This window comes from Gracilinanus agilis, chromosome 3 (assembly GCF_016433145.1).
Source record: "Gracilinanus agilis isolate LMUSP501 chromosome 3, AgileGrace, whole genome shotgun sequence".
Classification (NCBI taxonomy): domain Eukaryota; kingdom Metazoa; phylum Chordata; class Mammalia; order Didelphimorphia; family Didelphidae; genus Gracilinanus; species Gracilinanus agilis.
The window spans coordinates 60,838,206-60,853,726 of NC_058132.1; the positions used below are offsets into that span (position 1 = coordinate 60,838,206).

At 42.5% G+C, this 15,521-nt stretch overlaps 1 protein-coding gene and 1 pseudogene across 1 annotated transcript; one reads left to right on the forward strand and one right to left on the reverse strand.

The window, feature by feature from the left end:
• Nucleotides 1-1,209: 1,209 nt before the first annotated feature.
• Nucleotides 1,210-1,684, reverse strand: LOC123243144 (annotated as a pseudogene).
• Nucleotides 1,685-5,140: 3,456 nt separating this feature from the next.
• Nucleotides 5,141-12,766, forward strand: PITHD1 (PITH domain containing 1). Its single transcript, XM_044671330.1, has 6 exons — nt 5,141-5,396; nt 6,737-6,780; nt 7,349-7,426; nt 10,130-10,234; nt 11,103-11,211; nt 11,821-12,766. The coding sequence occupies exons 1-6, from the start codon at nt 5,196-5,198 to the stop codon at nt 11,920-11,922; spliced, it is 639 nt and encodes a 212-aa protein (XP_044527265.1). The 5' UTR covers nt 5,141-5,195; the 3' UTR covers nt 11,923-12,766.
• Nucleotides 12,767-15,521: the final 2,755 nt, after the last annotated feature.

A 15,521-nucleotide genomic window follows, 5' to 3' on the forward strand; every position in this document is an offset into this window, starting at 1 on the left:
TTCCAGCAAGCTATTGTCCATCAGAGACTGCCTGGACTCAGCTTGCTTTTATGAATTGTTTTCCCCATTACATACTTAGCTTCTGGTGGTCAGAGACTCTCATTTTTTTTTTTTTTTTGGTATTTGTATCTCTAGCCCTTAAGCACAGTGCCTAACACATAGTAGGTGTTTAATAAATGTTTTTTTGGCTTTTGACAAATGCATTTGGTTTTATTTATGGAAATGACACAAAAAATGTACTAATATCAGTCCTGTTTCTCCTAAAGACCATAAGGACTTTCCATATTTGAATCATAGCTGAAAGTCCTCTATGTCTTATCTCCCAGAAAGTGAGCTTCTTGAGAACTTTTCAATTTGTTGATCCAAATTTATTTGATCCCTCTCTTCTTCCCTCCCCTCTCCTGGAGTTGACAAGCAATTCAATCTGGGTTATACATGTATTATCATGTAAAATACATTTCTATAATATTCATTTTTGTGAGTGATTATAGATTTACAATTCTCCTAATTCTCTTTACATCACATAACCCAAGTCCTTGGTAAAGGAGGTATGGGTTTTGGGTTATGTCTAGGGAATCCCCTAAAGGAATAGCCGGTGTATATTATGAACCAGATATGGGTCAGGTATTTATTTCCTATGTATACACACAATGCTAAATATAAAACTCAGGTTGAAAGGAAGACTAGGATAGGATTCAGGAACAACTTATAACTGGGATGGCAAGGTAGCACAGTGGCCAGAGTACCTGATGTGGAACCAGGACAACTCATCTTCCTGAGTTCAAATCCAGCCTTAGATACCTTACTAGCCGTGTAACCATGAACAAGTCACTTAACCTTGTTTGCCTCAGTTTCTTCATCTCTAAAATGAGATGAAGAAGGAAATGATAAACCACTCTAGTATCTTTGTCAATAAAACCTCAAATGGAGTCTGAACAGCTGGACATGACTGAAAAACAACTAAACCATAATAACTTATGATTACTCTTATACTTCTTGGAAGTTGAGACTTAAGATTTTTTTTAAATCCTTCCCTTATGTCTTTTTTTTTTGTAGTTTAGTTTTCTTCATAATCATAAACTTAACTCTGTTGTCTAGCCAGACTTGTGGAAGGAAAAGGGGAATGAAATCCAAAGAGAATTGCAGCAAGTGAAAGCACAAGGATTACAGGGTGTAAGAGTAGGTGGAATTCAAGATTGCTCCCTCCAGCTACAGAGGAATGGTTTGGTGGTTAAGACAAAAAAAACAAAACAAAAAAACTTATTAGATTTGTCCACAGTCAGCAATGGTGATCTTCTTGCTGGTCTTGCCATCCAACCAATCAGTCTTAGCAGTACAGATGAAAAACTGGGAGCCATTTGTGTTGGGTCCAGCATTTGCCATGGACAAGATGCCAGGGCCAGTATGCTTCAGGATGAAGTTCTCATCAGCAAATTTCTCCCCATAGATGGACTTGCCACCAGTGCCATTATGGCGAGTGAAGTCACCAGCCTGGCACATAAACCCAGGAATGATTCTGTGAAAGCAGGATCCCTTGTAACCAAATCCCTTCTCTCCAGTGCTCAGGGTCCGAAAGTTTTCTGCTGTCTTTGGAACCTTGTCTGCAAAGAGCTCGAAAGTAACCAGGCCCAGGGGCTCGTTTTTTTTCAACGCAGATGTTGAAATACACGTTGGGGTTGTCCATGGCCACAGATGGCTGAGTTGGGCTTGTCAGTGGAGGCAGAGGCAGTGGGGCTCAGTGTCCGGTGGACCGAACGAAGACAAGAAACTCTCAGTGGCAGTGTCTGCAAAAGCCCTTCCCTTATGTCTTAGATTCAGTACTGTGTATTGGTCCCAAGGCAGAAGAACAGCAAGGGCCAGGCAGTAGGGGTTAAGTGACTTGCTCAGGGTCACACAGCTATTAAGTTTCTGAGGGCAAATTTGAGCCCAGGACTTCCAATTTCTAGACCTGGCTCAGTCCACTGAGCCACCTAGCTGACCCTGACACTTGGACTTTATGAGTACATAAAGCAGTTTGTAGGATATTGCACCTGGATTCTCTATTTTCCCTTCACAGTTCAGATCTACTAGCCAGGTTGAAACAGGTGACAGAAGACTGCTAACAATTATGCTAAGCCAGGTGGCAAATATGATGCTTCCAGAAGGAACCTAACCTAGGGGTTGTGAAAGGGAATTCTTGGTTCTCTTTGAGTTCACACTTGTGAAAAGGGAATCTTTTGTTCTCTTTGCCTAAGTTGAAGTTAAAAACTTTGGCAATAACTTAAGTGCCCCTACTTAGTACCTCCTTAGATTGTGAGGACAAGATTAGCTCTCCTTTGTCTACCTTTTGATTGAATCAACACAAGCTTGAACTAGGTGGAGGAGCTCACAAATCACTTAGTGAGTTCATACCTTACTTGATGCTAGGTGAGAACAAGCCAGAAATTTAAGAGATAACACACTCATAAAGATATGGTTCCAAAGGTAAGAACTCAGACTATTTGGAAATTGTGATTGTCCCCTGTGAAAAGGAACAGGGATGGGAAGCTACCATAAAAGCCATGAAAATCCCTGAGGAATCAGTCTGGTGAAGGTGACTCTAGTGAAGAGTATCTCCTGGAGATAGTCTTCGAGGAAACTTCACTGGAGACTGTGGCTTAGACTGCGGCTTGGTTCCAGGCATCAACCTTGGATTCTGACTCCTGGATTACCTGGTTGGGTAAGTGAAAAGAGCTGACTACTTTCCTAGTTTCCTAAGAGACTAGCTTCCATCTTGGAGGAGGCCAGTAGTCACTCACTACCTGCCCTCCTGGTTGAGGACTAGTATAGGTATTTTCTCTAACCTCTCTCACATTTATTTATCTTATTGTTTCCCCTCTATTTTGTAAATAAACTTCTGACGAGATATAATAACTCTGGCCAACCATGTTATTTCACATAATTTAAGTCCAACCACTAAATTTAAACCTTACAGCATTTTTAAAAGAAAAAAAAAAAAAAGGGAAACATCCAGAATCTTTACCAAGAAAACCCCAAGTGTAGTTATGAAGAATCAGACACACCTGAAATGACCAAACAACAACAATAACACACACATATTTTAGTTGACCACTGAGAATTTGTTAAGAGTTAACTCTATGTCCATGCTGTGCTAAGCTTTGGGGAATAAAAGCTGTTCAAATAAAGAAAACCAGTTTTCTACAGTAAGCCTGAATGGCTCTGCCCTTTCAATGTGATGGAAAGATACTCAGAGAGACCCAACGTAGGGGGAAGACCTTGGAAGGTTTTTTTTACCTGAACCCCAAGTGGATACAGGAATCCTAGGACTGCCTGGACCTTCTCTAGCATCTTCTCATTTGTCCTCACTCATTGCCAGATAATATGTGGGGGAGGGGGGAGAGAGAGAGAGAGAGAGAGAGAGAGAGAGAGAGAGACAGGGGAAAAAGCTGATCCAGGGAGTTAAAGGAATTGCCACCTCACAGGACAAGTAGTCATGATTGGGCCTGCCTTTGACCTTGGCTCACTCTCAGGCTTTTTGAGAGGAATCCTTTATTCCATGGGAGAACCTTATACTTAAACGGCAGTTTCTGAATATCGATGGGCCCTTTGCCCAAACCACCCTCATCTTCAGACCTGAAGATTAGCTGATAGAAATCATAGCCAGCTAAAATAATAGCTAAGCGCAATGAGATGGTAAATTTGGGCTTGTAAAAGTGCTTGACATGTTATCTCATTTGATCCTCACAATGACCTCAGAAGGTGGATGCTGTTATTAGCCCCATTTTACAGACTTAGCATTTCTGGAGAACCTAGCAATTTACAATGTACCATCCTTATCACCACCCTGTCTGGTGGTTTGATCATAAGGCTTGTAGAATGTCAGAGCTGGGAGGAACCTTAGAACCCAGAATGGCAGAGAAAGAGTGAGCTTTGAACAGAGAATGTTAGAGCTGGGAGGGCCTTTAGAGTCAATCAAGTCCAAACTTTCCATTTTACAGATGAAGAAACTGTGGCCAACAGAGAGCAAGTAAGTGGCTTAAGGTGAGCATAGCCTGGAGCTCACTGTCTCCATTTCTCCCTGAAGATCTCTCGGGGTGCCCACTTTGTGTCTGATGACAGCTTGCAGAAGCCAGAAGGAACCACTTCACTGACAAGGTGTGGGCCCTGGAGATGCCCTAAGTGCTGCAGTTCCCTCTGCGCACCATAAGGACAAGTTCCCTGCAGCGAACCAAGGCGTAGGGCACCCCTCGAATGTCTGCTTCAATCTAAGGCAGGTAGGGTGATGCCCTGGAAGGGTCGAGGGGAGGCACGTTGGAGAAGTGAGTGGTGGGGACAGCTGGGTAGCTCAGTGGGTTGAGTCAAGCCTAGAGAGGGGAGGTCCTGGCTTCAAATCCGGCCTCAGACACTTCCCAGCTGTGTGAACCTGGGCAAGTCACTTGACCTCCATTGCCCACCCTTACCACTCTTCCACCTAGGAGCCAATACACAGAAGTTAAGGGTTTAAAAAAAAATGAAGTGAGTGGTAAGGGAGGGCCTCCCGATCCTGGGCGTGAGGTTTCTACCCCTCTCCCCACAATTCCTAGGTGGAATGAGGACAACAGTTTTAGCCCGCGCAGGGTGGTGGGGAGCGGATGCAGAGGACCCTCCAGCCCCGAAAGCGCGTGGGGAGATGTCGGCGGTCACTCGGCAGTCCACATTCAAGCAGCTCGCTTCTCCGACTCCCAAACCTCTGGACGCTACGCTCCGCCCTTTGCACTGGCAGGGATGCAGCTGGAGAAGGGGTAGGAAAACCTGAAGACTGCGGACAACGGCGATTCTTATTTATTTTGTTCTCCAGCGCCCCCGGTCTCCCAACGAAGACTCTACGCAGGGGCGGGGCTCAGGGAGCCGCTCAGGCCCTCTTCTTTTGAAGGAGCTCCAGGGAATTTTCACATTCGAGCAGCTGTAGCGCCCCAGTGGGGACCCTGAATATGCGCTGTAGGAAAGGGGGCGGGGAGAGGAGCGACGCGCTCTCGGGCGCGAGGGCGTGGCTTGACTTGGCTCCGGGAGCCGGGCTGGATTCCTCTCACACGGATGGGGAAGGGAGAGCGGGGGCGTGGCCGCGGCGTGCTTTACGACAGGTGCGCGCGGCACGGCGGCTTCAGTCTGCGGCGTTGTGGGTGTGTGTGGGAGAACCGGGGCCGGCCAGAGGCTAGAGCGGGGCTTGGGCCGGCGTCATGTCGCATGGGCACAGTCACGGCGGGGGCGGTGGCTGCCGCTGCGCGGCGGAGCACGAGGAACCGCCCGAACAGCGCGGCCTGGCCTACGGGCTCTACTTGCGAATCGACCTGGAGCGTCTGCAGTGCCTCAACGAGAGCCGCGAGGGCAGCGGCCGCGGCGTCTTCAAGCCTTGGGAGGAACGGGCCGACCGCACCAAGGTGGGGCCCGAGCCCGGACCCGAGCCTGGGGAAGGGGGCGCTGGCTGCTTTGCGGGGCGGGACTGGGGCCAGAGCTTTGGGCTGTGGGCTACAGGGATGGGGCGGGGGCTGGCTGGCTTGGGGTCCGCGTAAGAGCCGGCGAGGAGAGGGGCCTGGAGTAGTGCGCCCCTCCCCCCCGTCGTGTGTCATCCCTCCTCGCTCCTGGCCGAGGTGCCAGCGCTTAATGTTCTGCTTGCACATTTCAGCCTGGAAAGGGAGCTTTGAGATCGTTTAGCTCAACCCCCAAGTGTTAACGGCAGATAACAGTGACCTCGGAGCTATTATGGTGCTGAGGAGAGAGAGTAATATTATGCTTGTACAGAAAAGCTGGTGGTTTAGCGGAATGTCTTATCATTTATCTGGCCCTTCTTATGCTAGTTAAAAAAAAAAAAAAAAAAAAGAAACTGAAGAATGGGGGAGAGTTAGGGGAGGATTTGCTCAGGGTCACAGTTAGTGACTTTCCAAGACCAGTGCTTCTTCCTTTCCACCAACTTAGTGCCCTCGGTGATCCAAAAAGCACCAACCAACCCTCCACTAAAATTTCTTCAGTTCTACTGGGCTTATAGAAAAAGTGTTTATGGGATTTCCTTACTGTTGCTCTGTAAGGTAGGTAGTAAAAAGTTATCATCCTCATTTTGCAGAGAAATAAACTGAGGATCAGACTGGGGAATCCAGTGGCCTAAATTCACTGCTAATAAAATCCCAGTGCAGATTCTAACGACTTCTCTGATGTCAAGTCCAAGGTTTATTTCCATTACGTCTTAGTGGCCTCCACATTTTATATGGTACTTTTTTTTGTAACGCCCTCAAAGAAGAATTGTGGTGCAATGTCTAGAAGTTTCTACTCATTTTACAGATGGGAAAACTGGAGGGTCATGTAGAAATGATTTACTCCAGGTCACTTGGCTAATGATAATATACCAACATCTCTGGTTCTTTTTCAGCTCTATCACAGTTTCTCTCATGTAGATGGTGTGGTTCCCTGTATCTTTTTCTTTGAACTTTGTAGTTCATTGTTATTTCTGATTTTCCCAACAGCTGAATTACTAAGTCCATCAGAACCAGAAAGCCAGAGTGGAGCTCTAGATTTAATCTGGATCCCCTTAGACACAACACCAAAGTGAAGTCTAGGCTAGTCTTCAAATTAAAGTGACAGAAGCAAACTCCACATTGTGGCTAGGCTCCACAGATATATGCAGCTAAGCATGTGCAAGCAAGAGACTGTGCATTAGACTTGACTTGTAGAAGAGAACCGAACACCCAGAGGTGTTAATGATCTGTGGGTTGTTGTTTTTTCCCAGTTTGTAGAAAGTGATGCTGATGAAGAGCTGCTGTTTAATATTCCGTGAGTACCCTTCCAATAGGTACCTTAGGTTTCCTCATCTTAATAAGCATCGGGTACAGTTGCCTCAATAGGTGGCTTCTTGGCTCAGTATGGCATCAATTTTGGAATGGGGTGGGAAGGATGATTGTTGTTTTTTTTTGGAGGTGCTAAAAATTCATACTTATATATCTGCATTCAGTTCTCACAAACTACCTGAGGTAGGGTAATAAAAATATTATTTATCCCCATTTTTATAATTTGGGGAAATTTAGACCCAAACAGTTAAAAAGACCCATATCTAAGTCTCCTAACTCCAAATCCTGTGTTCTTTCTATGGCACAGTACTCTTAAGGAAATGTTCATTCACAGTGAAAGAGAAAAAAGTTCATGTGAATGTTTTTAGAATCATCAGATGTTAGAGTTGGAGGGAACCTTTGAGACCATCTATCCCAGTCCTCAGTTGTATAGAAAGGAGGGAACTAGGACCCAGAGAGAGCAAGTAATGTCTAAGGTTATATAGGTAGTAAGTAGCTGACCTGAGATACACTTCAACCTTCTGACTTCCAGTTTTTTTTGTGTGTTTGGGCAGGTTTACAGGTAATGTTAAACTGAAAGGAATCATTATTATGGGAGAGGACGATGACTCGCATCCTTCAGAGATGAGACTGTAAGTAACAAGGACCTCAAACCGTCACAAAAATGGGGGTGAATTTTTATCTGTCTATTTAGTGATCAGTTCTACTTTCAGCTTTTGGTAATAGTTTACTGTAAAGCCCCACATTTGATCTTCACTAGGGTTAAAAACAACTCATAACACTTTGGAGGGGCAAATAACCTTTGGGTTATTTTTATGTGTTTGGTTCTGCAGGGCAGTAAACTTTCTGTTTTCTGTCTGATTTACTTTCTCAGATAACAGCTCCTTTAGTGCAATAAACTTAGGATGTTCTCATTAGAAGGAATCCCAGTGGTCCTAGTGCCCAAACTGTACTTCAGGCAAGAACTCTCTCTAGACATTTTCAACAAATAGTCAACTATCTAATAGCTATAGTGAAGGAGAGCTCAGTTACTCTTAGGGCAGCCCACTCTATTATTGTAGTGCTCATTGTTAGAAAGTATTTTCTTTATAATGAGTATAAACCTATATATTTTACTCAGCAATCTTAATTTTGCTTTCTGGAGCCACACAGAATAAGTTCATTTTATCTAAGTGATTGCCCTTTGGCTTATTCTTTAGTCTTTCTTGAAGTACCTCCTACTTGGCTAATACTCCTCAGATTATCTAGAAATATTGATATTTTATTTTTATAACTAATTTTAGAATTGTATTTTGGATTCAAGGCAGAAGCAACAAGGGATAGGTTTTATAGGGAGTTGAGTGACTTGCCCAGGGTCACACAGCTGCTGGGAAGTATCTGAGGTCAAATTTGAATCCAGGTCTCTAGGCCTGGCCTTCAATCCACTGAACCACCTAACTGTCCCCAGAATATTGACATTTGTTCTAATAAAACTGCAGTTTGCATTCTCAACAGTTTTTAAGAGTCTAAAGAAGTAGCCTGTTTGATGAGAGCCTAGTCTTATCCTGTTTAATAGCTATTTCAGAGAAATACTTCCATTTATATAGTAATACTATATATTATTTTTTATCTGAATTTGCCAAATCTTTTTTCCTAAACTTGAATAAAGTCTTTGAATGATAAATTGCTAAATATATGGCATTTAATGTCTTGGGGTTGATTGTTGGGCTGTTTGTTTTGAGAGTGAATGAAAAACAGGCCAAGTACTGCCCTAGTACCTATGAAAAAAGAACCAGAGAAAAGCCGCCTCCAATTGTATTGGATTAGGTCCTAAAAGGAGGTTGAGACACCCACCAACAAATAATGGGCCCCCCAGTGGAAAGGCTTGAAAGAGGTGGGAGATATAGTGGTATACTTGGTGAAATAATGAAGCTGTTTTAAATATTGAAATATGACATTTCAGGGACAACATTTGGGCAGGAAAAGATTTCATAATTGTAAATGGCTTCGATACCACAATAGGAGTTTTGAAAATACATTTATTAATGTAGATAAAAGTGTGACCATTTATTTATACTATTGTATGATAAGGCGTCTATCTGGCATTGATCATCCCTATGGATGTGTTAAATCAGAAGGACAGGATTGATCTGGTGGTAAAATCACAAAAGAATTCTAAAGTGCTGTTGAAAAATGAAAAAAAAAAAGCCATTGTTTTGGAAGCATGAGTTTGAAATTTAACTGTCAACACCTCTTAAGAGTATGTGGTCCCTTTGAGACAGATTATCTGGATATTTGTTTACCTGGAAAGTGGGTAGGACAAAAGCTTAAGAATTATACAATGAATCCTTTATGTGTTTGCTTCTGTTTTAGTGTTCTGGCATTACTTGCATGTCCACAATTAGTAAAACAAGTTAGAAATGCTAGATTGTAATTTACTGGTAGAATTTTCCTCTGGGGTGGGGTGGGGTAAGAAAAAACAATTTTTTAGACAAGGATTATTTTCAGAGGCCAGATCTTTAAGATCTCTTGGTATAAAGTTACTGACATTTGTTCTTAGAGCAAATTATCTTCTCTAATCTTGACCAACAGTTGGCATGCATGCTTATGACAGTCCATTGGCTGATACAACTTGTACAAGGTAGAATCCTAAATCATCTTTATCAGAATTATTGGCTATATTAACATTTTGGTTGGTTTCTTTGGACCCAAGCATTATTAATTTTGAATTTGTTAAGCATATCTGTAAAACTATTTACTGTGATTCTGCCATGAAGATGGTCTTGTCCCTTATAAATGAACTTAACTATTGGCAGCTTGATCTATCTCTGATTTTGGTGTAGACTGTTTTCTCACATGTTCTATCAATTTTCCACCATCTCTCATATGGTCATCCAAGTCAAGTACACCATATAACAGGTTGACAACTTCAGACTTGGAGTTTAAAAAACTACTTTCCCTTATGGAGCACATTTTACATTTATAAGGTTTTAGCTTGAAGTGGCATCTGTTCCCCTGGATTTTTAAGACTGAGCAAATAATGAATAAAAAAAGTAGAGTGCTTTATCCTATGTGCTGTTCTTGATCTTTTGATCCTTGTTTATGTTAGAATTAGGATAGCATTGGGAAACTGCTGATGTAACAAAAACTATTTTCTTCGTAGTTCCTTTTGAATTATAATTAAAGTTCTTTTTTTTTTTTTTTAAACAAAAACAAGACCTTATTATCCCTGCAGATTTCCCTTTGAGAAAGTCATGATTCATTGGGATAGGAGGTTTCAGAACGATGAATATGATTCTGTTGTTGAATTCTTGTTGTTGTTGAATAACTTGAATTCTCTTCCTTTTCTCTTTTAGATTCAAAAACATTCCACAGATGTCTTTTGATGATACAGACAGAGAACCTGATCAGACTTTTAGTCTAAATCGAGACCTCACTGGTGAATTGGAATATGCCACAAAGTAAGTAAGCCCTGAGTCCCTTCTTGCCTTGAAAGCAACATCCCCTGGAGAATAGACACTTGTTTGTTATCGGCAGCTGAGAATTTGTTTTTGATCACTCTTCTTTCTTAATATAGGCAATGATTAAAATATATGGAGGAGGTTACATAGATATTGCTTGGATTGATTTTTTTTCCTGTAATGTTTTGGTGGAAGCCAAAGACTTTTTAACTCCTGGGCATGGATAGTGCTGCTCTGGGAAAGTTGTAGGAAAAGGTGGTGGTGGTGGTGTGGGGAAATGGTAGCACAGGCTTCTCTTCACCTTCCTCATAGAATAATAGGATTTAGAGCCGAAAGGAACATTTTTTGATTCCATATTTCCACTACATCATGTTGCCTTCTCCCTATACTTTTCCAAAGTCCTGAGTTAAACTTGCTTTAGAATTGCCTTTATCTTATTTAGCAACATAATATTTATGTAGTACTTACTATGTACTGGGCAATGCTAAGGGCTTTATAAGTATCTCATTTGAGTCTCAAAACAACCCTAGGAAATAAGTACTATTATTATCTCCATTTCACAATTGAGGAAACTGAGTCAAACTGCAATTAAGTGACTTGCCCAGTAGGGTCACATACCTGGGAAATATCTGAAGCTAGATTTGGACTTAGGACTTCCTGACCCTGTCTAAAGTATTTAGCAACATAGCATTTTTAATGTGTCAGCACATAGGAGAGAAATGAAGAATAAAATCTCAGGAAGGTTTTCTTGACATTTGATTTCAAGCAGAAATTGGATGTTTCTGAAATGGAATTGATGAGAGATTAAATATCATGTCACTCACAAAGTTCTAATAGTAATATTTCCTACTTGTTTTCATTCTTACAGAATTTCTCGTTTTTCAAATGTCTATCATCTCTCTATTCATATTTCAAAAAACTTTGGCGCTGACACCACAAAGGTGTTTTATATTGGACTGAGAGGAGAATGGACTGAGGTAAGAAACAGAAAATAGATAAGTGGCACCAGATCTTTATAAATTACAATGAGAGTCTAATAAGAGGAAGAATATTAAGTAAAGTAAGTTCTCCCCCACTACCCTTGTTTCTTCCTATTTTTTTCTTTATGGAAAAACAACACAGGCAGTTTGATATTGCCCTACATAATTTAATTTTTATGGGAAGTGTGCTTTCAGACCATTACATACCTGAAAAGAGCCTTATAACATAGCTTAGAAAGTAAAATGACAGAATGATCATGGAGAAAATCTGTTTCAAATAAGACCCAGAAAAGCCATTTGCCAAAGGTCACAAAACTATAAAGAGGTAGATTTGGACATAGAGATCACCACGGCCAGTGCTTCATCAATCACATAACATTGCCTTCTAAAGTTCTGTCTGGTTGTTTCCCTGCAGTAAGGGGTGAAAAACCTAGTAATGAACTGGAAGGGATTTTCAGGTTGAAAACTAGCAGAGGGTGATGGGTCCTGGAGGGCTTTAAGAGATATACTGTGAAAAAGGATTGAGGAAAACTCCAAGTATGTATTCTGGAGAGCAGTGTTTTAATGGCCAGTTGGCTAATTCAAATTTTCTTGCTTTTCCTTAAGATGCGTCGACATGAGGTGACTATCTGCAATTATGAAGCATCAGCCAACCCAGCAGATCACAAGGTCCAGCAAGTCACCCCACAGACACACTTCATTTCTTAAAGGCAAGCTGGGGCTCCCACAGAAGCTTTTGTGTCAGTGATCATGTCAGACTCTTATCATTGGGGAAGGAAAAAGATGGGACTTGAGAGAATATATAGCTTTTCAGCTTCCCCCAAAGCTTTGTTGCTGGGGGCCTGAAAATTGAGGACACCAAACCATTGGCAAGGGCCATTGGACTGAGGACAAGTTTGGCACTTTGAGCACTGTAGAAATTGGGTCTTGAGCCCATTGGAAATCTGGAAGTCATGGATAGGCTCTCGCTTTCCCAGTTTGAATATGGCTGTGGACTCCTGTGTTTTTATCCCTTTGTGGCAGGACTTGTGTGTGACCTTTTTAAAAATCAGTAATTACTACTACTGGGTTGCTTGTAGCATTCCAAGATCTTGAAATTGTGTTCGTGGCATTTGCCAGTGAGATCTCCATCTTGAAACATCTCTACCTGCTTGCTCCCTCCTGTTTGTGTGAAGTATTTTGTGTTTTGTTGTGGCTAAGCCACTCAGATCTACCAGGTAGCTGCTACCCCTTCTTGAAGTATCCTGGGATTGTGGCTGTAGAACTAGTCTCTTGATCACATTTACAGCTTTGCATTCTTTCTTGCTGTCTTTGGTAACCAATCCCTGAGGGGCAATGCGTGCTGGGAACTGTTGATATGGGTATGACCATCCTGGTGGTGACATTGGACCTTAGGAAAAACATTGTTTATGGCATGATGCTTAATGCTTCTTATCTTCAAGCTAGTGTTCAGGCCCATGCCCAGAACCAGAAATCTTTGAACTCTTTTGTGCACAGCTTTCTATTTCCTGTGACTAAGGAATAATAAATAATAAATCCACACCAGACATAACATTTGTATTTTCTTGTTTTTTTTAATTCATAATTGTATTTCCCATTGATAGTACACTTTATAGTTTATACATAAGTTTCCTTAAAAAGCCCTTTGAATGGAGGCCATTGAATATATATGAATTAGAACTTGGAAATTATCTTAGAAATGTAGTCCAAATCCCTCACTTTATCTCTTAGGAAACTGTTGCCCACAGTTTAAATGATTTTTCCCAAGATCACACAAGTAGTAAAGAGAAAAAAGAGGCAGAATTCACAATAAGTCCTTGGTGAATCCAGGGATTTTGTCCTGAAAGATGCTGCTGCCTCCTTCAAGGAAGATGAGAGGATTGAGGCTTACTCAAGTTGGTTTCCACCCAGGCTTGGCCAGTCATAGCTTGAAGACTTGAGTCTCTTCTTCACTACATAAAATGCTGATTTTGAACCAAAGACTTCAGAAAATTTTTATCTTGGTATATGACAGTAAATTTGGTTCCTTAATTTAGTCACAGAGCCATCTTCCAAGTATTGAACAAGATTGTTTTTCCTCATTTCTTGAAACCATGAAGAAACCATGCCTGCTCATATGTAAATAAAGGCTATGCATGTGCTGAGGGGTTGGCTGTCTTTTTCCAGAGTGTATCAAACTTATTCAATGGTAAGATCATAGGATTAAAGGGAAATAATTAGCTATTCTCTGCTATGTATCTTTGAAGATACATGCTCATACTAAAAGCAGGCAGTCAGCCTAGTAGTACTTTTCTTGAAGGGTAAAGAGCCCTTAATTATGGGGGGGGGAAATGGCATGTAAAATTTGAGGAAGAGTTAAATGTGGCCCTATTTTAAATGTCAGTATTAAATGAAGTTTTGAAAAGTAAACATGCTGAAAAAGGACAGTTTCAAGGACTAAATAAGAGAACCAACATCCAGAGTAAATTGGGCACTTGTTTGATATATATTCAATCTCCAACCATAGCAGTTTTATCAATCTAGTAATTTGGAGATGAGGAACAAGACAGAAACATTTGATGAGAATTAGCAAGAAAGAAGGAAAAATATATTGAAAATCTTGAAAACAGGAAAGAACAGGCTCATTTTATTACACTCATTAAAATACTAACCTGAAGTAACCCCAAGTTGCCCAACTTGCTGTCATTTGGATGAAGTTGTGGTTTAGAAATACCACAGGGTAACTATGTAATCTAAGGAAGAATTATTAGCTTCCCAGAGCCAAGGCATCAGGGACAATTTTGGGTAAGGTGATTTACAAGTCCCTTGGCCCTGGCCTTAGGGGAGGGTTTAGGGCTTTGCCATAGGGGCCCTCTACAGCCATTTTCTTTAGGATTCATCTTCCTTCCTCTTTTCCAACTTTCTCACCAGGGCTTGTTTAGTTTCAGTATTGGGAGCTTGGTTCTGGCACCTTAAATCTTATTTCATGGGTATTCATTGAGTACTTGAGGCTAAAAGGACTTGTCTTGTGGCCTGGGTGGTAAATGCTCCCTGGGAATATGAGTCAAAGGCAAAACTCTTCAAAGAGAAACTTAAAGAAGTGATTAAATTGGGAGGTTACCATGCATTCTGAGCCATGGAGGCAGGAGTGAGTCAGTCCTTGTTCACTAGCAGGCTGGTCAGTCATGTTAGATAAAATGTGTTTCCAAGGGGGCAGCTGGGTAGCTCAGTGGATTGAGAGTCAGGCCTAGAGATGGGAGGTCCTACATTCAAATCTGGCCTCAGACACTTCCCAGCTGTGTGACCCTGGGCAAGTCACTTGACCCCCATTGCCCACCCTTACCACTCTTCCACCTAGGAGCCAATACACAGAAGTTAAGGGTTGGTTTAAAAAAAATAAAATAAAATGTGTTTCCAGACAGCCTGGTTTTCTTGGGGAAAATTTTATCCTAGTTAAGGACATGCCTTTGATGCTTTTCTTTTTCACTTCGAGGAAGAGCCTCAATTTGTGACTCTTTCCTTATGAAATTATAAAATAAATAACAGCATTTCAAGGGGTCTTAGAGATGATAAACTTTTAGAAACACCAAGGCCTAGAGAAGGGGAATGATTTGCTCAAAACACCACAGTGGCCCTACCATAGTTCCTGTGGGAGAGAAAATCTGGGTGCTTTGGTGAACTGCAGCCTAAAAAGTCATTTGATGGGGGCCTCCAGGAAGAGACCTGATGCCCAGGAAAAGCTGGGGGATAACGCCCTTGACCGTCTGCATGGACCCTATCCAGACTATTGCGTTCGGCACATTTTAAGGAGGATGACAGCTGAACAACCCTCGAAGGTGCTGCGGATGTTAAGGATGGCCGTTGGCCAGGGGTCCTCAAAGGAACAGACATTGAGGGCCACGAGGCCCGGGGAGTGAGTGCGAAGCTGGACCTGAAACCCAGGGAGGGAGACGCTCCCAGCCTCCAGCAGCGGCAGGGCGGGCTTCAAGGTCGGGTCTTCAAGCGCAAAATAAGAGCAGGCAGAGCCGACGGGCTCTCTGCCCTCATACTCTGTACTGTTCGTTCCGAGGTTCTCCGGAGCGAGCGTTGATGAGGGCCACCCTCAGACTGAACCTTCGGCGGGCTTTCGACCCGGAATGCTCCGCTTGACTGTCAAGGATGGAAGAACTCCCCTGCAAACCTCTGGAGAAGTCTGTGTGCCCGGGTGACCCTCAGGGAGAGCCTGACGTCCTGCTTCCGGGTTCAGTCCCGCGCAGGGCGTACGCCACTTCCGGCAGCGCGTGGCTCAAAAGGAAGTTCCGGCGGGGGCAGTGGGAGGGGGAGGGGCT

Excerpts from the sequence above, each read along its gene's own strand:
- PITHD1 (XM_044671330.1), top strand. The coding sequence starts at position 5,196 with ATGTCGCATGGGCACAGTCACGGCGGGGGCGGTGGCTGCCGCTGCGCG. Across the intron at positions 7,427-10,129 it reads CATCCTTCAGAGATGAGACT|ATTCAAAAACATTCCACAGA; the intron begins GTAAGTAACAAG and ends TTTCTCTTTTAG. Across the intron at positions 11,212-11,820 it reads TGAGAGGAGAATGGACTGAG|ATGCGTCGACATGAGGTGAC; the intron begins GTAAGAAACAGA and ends CTTTTCCTTAAG.